Source organism: Balearica regulorum, chromosome 15 (genome assembly GCF_011004875.1).
Source record: "Balearica regulorum gibbericeps isolate bBalReg1 chromosome 15, bBalReg1.pri, whole genome shotgun sequence".
Lineage (NCBI taxonomy): Eukaryota > Metazoa > Chordata > Aves > Gruiformes > Gruidae > Balearica > Balearica regulorum.
Window position 1 is genome coordinate 8,535,213 of NC_046198.1, and position 8,011 is coordinate 8,543,223.

The following is an 8,011-nucleotide window of genomic DNA, read 5'->3' on the forward strand; positions in this document are numbered from 1 at the left end:
TCCAGACTTGGCATCAGGGCAGTCTCAATTATGCTTATACATCTGTTGCCAAAAAGCAAGTATTTGGCAGAGGGAGAAGATATAGCCAAGGATAGTATATTTCAGCACGTACAGGAGATAATAAAATTCCAAAAGTGCCCACTGATACATGTTTTAATAACCGAGATACTAAAACAGTGAATGTTTTTACCTTATGAGAACAAAGTCTTCTGATGTGCTTTTAAGTTGGACATCCAGGAGCTGAAGAATCACATACACCAAAGTGTGTATCTTAAGTCAGTTTCTAGGTAGATCTTCGTATTTTAAGTGCAGCCTTCTTTTTCTGAGACATTCAGGAAGTAAAGAGAAATGTTCTGTCTTCTCACAGGAACTTCATGAAGCTTGTAGTTACTAGTTTGATAGGGATAATGTTAATGTTCTTGGGGGGAAAAAATGTAACTGCTGAGGACAGTCAAAGCTAGCAGATCTTGAAATGTTCTCCTGCTGAGTCTGCTTATTTTAGGAATTTCTAAAGGAAGAGATAATATAGGAGACTAATGCTTTTAAATCTACTTATATTTAATAATGGTTAAAACTTTCCAATGACACTGCAGCTTGTCTAGAATAAGACTAATGTATTGGAATGCCAAGTATAAATTCTGTTGCCTAACAGCTTTACCCCATGATGCCTTCACAGGTGGGGATGGTTACTGCGAATAAGGTTTGTACTTACCAGAAACATGCAATATAAGCTAAAATGCTCCTGCACAGCAATATTTTATTTGTAGCTTTATTACGTATATGCGCTTTGGAATATGTGCTCTCTGTCAACTCTGTGTTATCTCATTACTACATACCATTCTGTTCGTAAGAGATTTTAAGACCTATGCTGCTTAATTTTAATAGTCCTCTGAACATTAAGTTATTCCTTAAAACTAATTGTAAAAACAACTATAGTGAAGCAAATAACAGTTCACACACAGTCACCAGAACTACTAGTCCACAAGCCAAGCGTGAAGCCATTTAAAACAGGTTTGTTCTCATCAGTGCAGGCAACTATTGAAGCTCATGTTGTTTTCCTACAATGCAGTGTTTTATGGTTGCACTTAATGTAGCTTTCACTTCAGGTTTTCAGTTATTTTTAACTACTTGGAATTTTATTTGGCAAAATACACGTTCATGTGACTAAACCCCTTTGCAGAAAAGCACCCAACAGCATCTTCATTCTGGCATGTTTGCGTTTTGCATTCTGTCAGCTCCAGCCTCACTAATAGTACTAGTGTGTTCAATCGTAGCTGCCAAACGACACGTTATTAATCTTACTGTTCATGTAATGGGTTAGAGATGCTACCTTTTTAAGGTAACAACTGCATGACAGGCTGAAAAAGTTGAGGCTGCATTCCTGAACTATCTCAAGATTTGATCGCTTACAGGAAAGATACTGAAATTTGTATTGGATTGAGAAGTCAAGTTGGAAGTAGTGGGGTTTTTGTAAATGGAAGAAACCAGCAGTAAATGAGCCGCTTAAGCAACTAAAAAGTAGCTTCGCTTTTTAAAATAACAGACTTTTCTTGATTGTACTTCGTTCTTTTTGTGATTATCTTCTAAAATACAAGGGCAGTTTATTTCAAAACTGAATTCAGAAATAAGGCTGGGGTCTGGATCTTTACAGCACTTACAAATAAATTAAGAATGGGAACTGTGCTGATGAGTCAAATTTCAAGGAAAGACTTAAGGTTAATTTCTAAGTTGTGCTTCATAGGTTGACCCTGTTTGTTTTCATTTGGGAATTTTTCTGGTTCTGAGGAAGTTGCTTTAATAATAGCAGACAAGCAGGATGTGTTTTACCCCAATGTAACTGGAGAACTACTTGCCTTCTAAATAATATCCAGCTGGTATGCAGGGAGCTGCTTTAATTAGTGGGGGAGTTTTAAGTTACACATGGCGAGCATCTGCCATAGGGGAGTGATCGGCACAACTGAGGCTGTATATGGACTGTGAAGTACAACTTCATGCTGACTACTTTTCAGCTCAGTTACAGGCATAACAGAGGTACATGACTGTCCTATAGTCTGGGTAAAAATAAAAAAATACTGAAATCAAAAGTGTTGAAAGGAAACAGTGTTAAAATTGGAGAGACTTAATATCATTCCTTTCAAGTGCAAATCATAGCAAATTGGCCATGTTAGTTGTGTACAGTGAATAATTGTATGAAAGCTGCCATGCAGGGAAGCCAGTAAAAGAAAGCTGATGATGAAGGAATCTGTAGCAAAACTGATAAAGGAACCTAGAAAATCTGGTATGTTTTACAAAAAAAAACCAAACCCACTAGCTGCCTGGGGAACATTTGAAGTGATGCTCAGCCATACATACAGCAGTACACTCAGTACAGGTCATTCACCTTTTCCAGATCAATCTTTTTTTTTAAAGGATTAATATTTGTTCTGAATTAACATCACTGCGTATTACATAAGAGTATCTGCTCTAACACTTACACGTGCACATATAAGCACTTATTGTAGACTGACTTATCTAATTCACAATGTGAAAGAGCTGGTTTTAATTTTAACCTTAAGTAGCGGAACAAGGGAAGGCAGATGAGAATAATGGAAGCCAAAATTAAGTTGCCAGCAAACTTCATAATATCAGAGCAGGAATTCTGAATTGTTTTCAGGATGCCGTTTAATTCCTTTGTCCGTGTACTGGACTTTAGCAACACCTCAAATTCTATTTATGGTATTAAAGTAATAAGCCCTAGAAAAGAATATTCTAATCAAAAATTTTATTAAATAATCTAGATGTTTGACCTGCATTCAGTAGGAACTGTATTGGAAAGTTCAATGGTAAGGAAAAGGCATATGATTGGCCAAAAATGTTGCTAATTCATAATCATGTGTGTGCTAATGCCCACTACTAACCTGTCACAAATAACACTGCTTGCTTGCATTATCATTAGCGTGGCATGCGAAAAGAATGGCTGTTTGATGCTCGCTCTTACATTAACATACTAAAAGTATTGGAGACTAGAATGTGTAAAGTTGTTCATGTTTTGACTGGCCAGTTTCACATTGTACAGAAAATCCTACCTAGCAATTTGTGTTTTATACAGAGGTTCATTTTGTATTCGATATAGCTTTACTATTGTTTGTCACAAATACTGCTTTCCTGTGTCACCTCACACTTTCAGTTACCTCCTTTTCCGATTCATCCTTCAATACGCAGCCGTGATAGGGAGAACGTCCATGCCTGCATCTGAAGTTGAAGTACGCCTTTTGAACCGTACTTTAAATAAAAGCTGAACAGTACAGTAGGCACTGTTAGATACCGGGGGAGTGCAGCACCTCTGCTCCTTGGTTCTGTGCTCGTCCCTTCTGTGGCCAAGCTCAGCATGGAACACTTTGAGTAAGGGAAAAATGCAAGAAGAATTTGGGAACTCGCACGACTGCAGTTTATTCTTCTAAGTAATATTGCTTCTGTTAACAGTAAAAATGACTAAAAATCTAAAGTTTAAATCAACTGACTTTAAAAATACTTATGTTTTTATCTGTGGTAGAAACAGTAGTTATAGTTGGGGTAAAGGAGAGCTGCTGATGTTATGAAACTTGGTTTCATGGGTTGGGGGCTTACTTTAAATACATGAATATGAGGCTAAGTGAAAAGGTTCGGGTTTAAAGTAGCTCCAGTAATTCTTTCTTCAAAGATCTGTTGTGATCGTCTTGTAGAAGCTACAAGGCACTGTGCGCTAGGCATAGTCCAGTAACCAGGGCACTGACTTTCAAAATGAGAATGAGGGCCGGGGAGAGGAATCTGTAAAAGATTCCCCCAGATGATAGTGTTCAACTCATGACAATACTGATGGTTTATTTTGTGCCTTCTGGATGATTTCATTCACCACTGAAAAGTTATCTTAACAGAGCATGGTATTCCCCAAGACTCTTGACAGAAGACTTGGGGGAAAATTTGTAGTTCACACCTCACAAGAAAACAAATTCTGGAGACCACACTCAGGCTTCAGTTCTGTGTCTGCTTTTGCCATTTAGCTCAGAAACTTTCAACTTGAATATTTATAAAATAACTTCTGAGCTAAATTTAAAACTTAATGCTTGCGATATGAGTCAAAGTCTTCATAGGATGCCTATTCCACCTATGTTTAAAAGCAAGGTATTTATTTGGATTCTTTATTGATTTAAGTGATCAAAATTATTTTCTATTTGGAACAGCTGCTGGGTTGCAGTAGGTGATGATGTGGCATGTTATAAATTAGCTTTCCAAAATACTGATTTAATATTTTCAGTTATGTTTTTTGAACTGTTACAGATTTTTCTGGTCTTTTAACTACCAGTGCAGTCAGTCACCAGAAATGCAACATTTTGAGGTCCTCCTTGGACACCTTGGCTTGAACAAAATTCTCCTCCCCTCAGAAGAGGCAAAGAACATGATTTTATACACAGGAAAAGGGTTTAGTCTGCATTTTGTTTAAATAATTTCTTCCTCTTGTGACAGTACCTCCTTTTGACACCATCCATGTTCCTGGTGCCCCTGAAGGTCATAGGTGGTGGTGAGCTGGCTGATGGTTTAGGTGCCCAATTTTTTGGCTGTTCTGATGTGAAACTCTGGACTAATGTTACTGCTCTTAAGGGGCATGGAGGAAGAAATGTTTTTCTTTTATTATGTACAAGACTAAAAAAAGGGTATGCAGGAGAAGCAAATCATAAGCTTTTTAGATTGGCTTAGCCTTTTTGTGTCCATGTGTGCATGTGCACATATGTGCCAGCCCTCTGTTTGAAAAGCCTTTGTTGATCTTTCCTTTCCCTTTTCTTTCTAAGGAAGTGCACCAGAAATACACTAGTGAATGAGATGTCACTGTCCAGACTGCTAAACTTGCTATTCCATTTTTTGTGCAGACTCTAATTCGAGTATTCAAGAACCACTTCAAAACCCTTCTTCAGAGCTTCTTACAGAGACAGCGAGCAAAGAACTGCACAACCACCTCATGCTCGATATTGACAATGATACGGAAAGCACTGCTCTGTAAAGGAAACTCTCGAACTTTTTAAAGGTTCCTCTCCGGGTGGGAAAACTAACAGACCTAACAGTGAAAAGCTTCTTTTGACGATATGGCAAAACTGTGCAAAGTTGTGACTTGTGCATCACGGAGAAGGTGATTTAGCCATTCAGAAGAAGTTTAATGATCTGTGTCTCAACAATGGTTTTCAAAGTCTTGGATGGAAGGAATTACTGCAGAAACTTGCATAGGAAGTGTAATTGCTGCTAATACAGATGGTATTAGTAGAAATTCCAAAAGAATAAGAAGCAGAACATTAGTTATTTAAAGTGCATGTATTATGGAAATAATCTTTTTAAATGTCACGGTTAGACTTTTATTTCTAGTTCTTAGACATTACAAGGAGATGCCTTGCAAGAGACATTCCCTCACTGATTTGCTGCAGATTCTTTTTAAAACATGAACCAAAAAATGCCAGAGTGCTGGTGGTGACTGCTGGTTATCAGTCGCCTTGTCAAAACTGTGGATGTATTCTAGTGCCTTGAAGGACTGTCATACTGTAGAAGGAAACTTACTGTATCTCTAATCATTTCATTGCTACTTAATGATCAGTACTTAATACTTATTTCATAGTTATTTGTATTAACCAAGCCTGCTTTTGTTTATGTGAAACTTGCAACTCTATTTCAAGACAAAACTGTGGAAGTGTGTTTTGTGCTTTCATTGAAAATGGCTGAATTTTGAAAGAACTTTGAAACAGCTGTTTGGATTCATCAGTTGGGTGAACATTTATAAAATTAAAGATTGTCTTTTGTCAGCTTAAGGCATCTTTATTCAAGTTTGTGAGTAACATTGCTTCCGGTGGACACTGAGGGTCATTCCCTGGGCTTTTGTGGCTCACGAGTTGCGGGCTGCTCAGCTCATTCTTCTTTTAAGGACTGTAGCGGAAGCATGCTAGGAATGAATATGCATCTGTTCCTTAATGTGTAGATTCATCTTAAACACAAATGAGTCCAACTGCAAAGAGAAACACTGGATGCAGCCTGTATCATGCAGAGAAATGAGATGGAACAGGCCATACCGTTTCTGCGAATGAGAGGGAGGGAGAGGAAACTAGTCAATTGAGGTAACATTCATATAACTAGTTGAATTACACTGTAAATTCCTTGATACTCCGTAATACATTTTACTGAAGTTATTAAACTAGACCTCAGGCTTAACTACAAAATAAAACTACATTGCACTTGGTGACATGATAAATATATTTTAGTTGCTATCTCGTCAATGCCCCAGTTTGAGATCCCAGTGGCTGCCCAGTTGTTTCCTGCAGACATCTTTTATCAGGGAAGATGACCCCTACTAGTGGGTGTAGTCCTGCTTTCCTCTGTCACTGTACTAGCACTGAAACTCTTGTAACTCAAAATTCAGTGTTAGGAGCCAAAAATTCTAGTTAGGCTACTAAATTTGATATTTTGTGTGTCGTGTACCTGAATCCAGGGCAGGTTGTGAAGGACTTAAATAAATTTTCAGAAAATCTTCTGGACTTGCACATTCTTCAGCATTATACAAATAGTTAATTGTCTCTGCTGGGATTAGCAGCTCGGGTGCAAGAGTGTGTACACTCTCAGTGGTGTCCTCACTGTCCTCCTTGATAATAAACAGATGATTTGATTGCAGTTACAATAAGAGCACAGGGCTATGGCACAGTTAAAGTTGAGGAAATTTGCCCAAAACAGCAGGGCTGGAGTTACTCCCTTGTTTTCCAAACACAACTGTATTGTCTGTTCCCAGAATGCGCAGCAAGCAGCAGAGGAGGAGGCAATGGAGGTATGGGATTCTTGAGTGACTTTCACCTTTAAGCTATGTTGGTGCAATAGATTAGCTACAGAGGTCCAGAAAGAAACTGGTAATAAAACATTGAGGTTTTGTAGCGCTTTAACACTGCTTCTAGAATCCTCTCGGGTATATATGCCTGTAAATGCCACTTGAAAGACAAGTGGAGCTCCTTGCTGGTACGGTTTGGGGGATTTATGGAGGTAAACAAGGTAAATTTCTTACAGCTCTATTATTTGAATTTTACCTCACAACTTTGAATCCAGGTTGCCAGTTTGAGTAGGAGGGTAAGGCACTCTGCAACCACCTCTGCTGTAGATCGTGATTGTGTCGAGCCTTGTGGATATGTCATGGGAGACGTCGCTATGGCCACGTACCAGTCTGGGAACAGTCTGGTGGGGATGTTATGTGCCACCACTAAAACTTTAATTTCCTGGAGTAAAGCACTGAGTAGAAAGAGAGTGAATTCCATCCTAAAGTACAGTAACTAAACTAAGCAGTGAGTAGATGTTTGCATTCCTAGAGCTATGCTAGAGCACTGTGTGCATATATCCAGCAGAAACCTTTTCTAGTTGTACTCTGAGGGACTGTGCAAGAGTCTGGAGCAGACTAGTCGGATGGGAGGGTAAGAAATAAGCGAAGGAGCAGTAGGGATTTAATAAAGAAAAGCAGCGGTGTGTTGGTAGCTTGCTTTGATAGGAAGTCCATTCACAGCAAAGAAAACAGTGCAGCTTTCATGAACCTGGATTTCAGTGAATTAATATGGGGCCCCAGAGAAACACTCAGGTTAAGGTAAAGACAACAATTGGCTGAACTCTGTGGGACTGTTTTTGTAGTGTTGAAAGGGCTGGAAGGTAGTGACTCGTACTATAAAGATAGTTTTTGGAATTCCAGTACATCTACAACTGTTTACAAAGCAGGGTATGGAAATGGTGACAGCCCATTCCTAAGGAAGGAATTTTCCTATTTTCTGAAATGTATGAAGGCTGTTGACAGTTGAAGTCCAGGTGTTGTGAAGATGGACTCCAGTGCAGAAGGCTGGGCAAGAGCCTGCTGGCAGCTGGTCAGCTGCTGACTGCATCCAGGAAGGATGCATCATGTTAGCTGGAAAGTGTCAGCTCCTCTGCGGTCAACAGGTATTCAATGGGAGGATAAAAGGTTGATATAATCATAGCTAATGTTCAGTTTAACCTT

At 38.9% G+C, this 8,011-nt stretch overlaps 1 protein-coding gene across 8 annotated transcripts in view; it reads left to right on the forward strand.

Moving 5' to 3' along the window:
* ARHGAP17 (Rho GTPase activating protein 17) overlaps nucleotides 1-5,807 on the forward strand; it is a 48,480-nt gene extending 42,673 nt beyond the window's left edge. For 2 of the 8 annotated variants that reach the window (XM_075768142.1, XM_075768147.1), the window contains 2 exons: nucleotides 677-700; nucleotides 4,884-5,807. In XM_075768142.1, the coding sequence (XP_075624257.1) occupies nucleotides 677-699 (23 nt within the window). In that variant the 3' untranslated portion in view covers nucleotide 700; nucleotides 4,884-5,807. Of the gene's footprint in view, nucleotides 1-676; nucleotides 701-2,777; nucleotides 2,823-4,805 lie in introns of all 8 variants that reach the window. The other 6 variants (XM_075768145.1, XM_075768148.1, XM_075768141.1 and 3 more) reach the window with 4 other exon arrangements.
* Nucleotides 5,808-8,011: the final 2,204 nt, after the last annotated feature.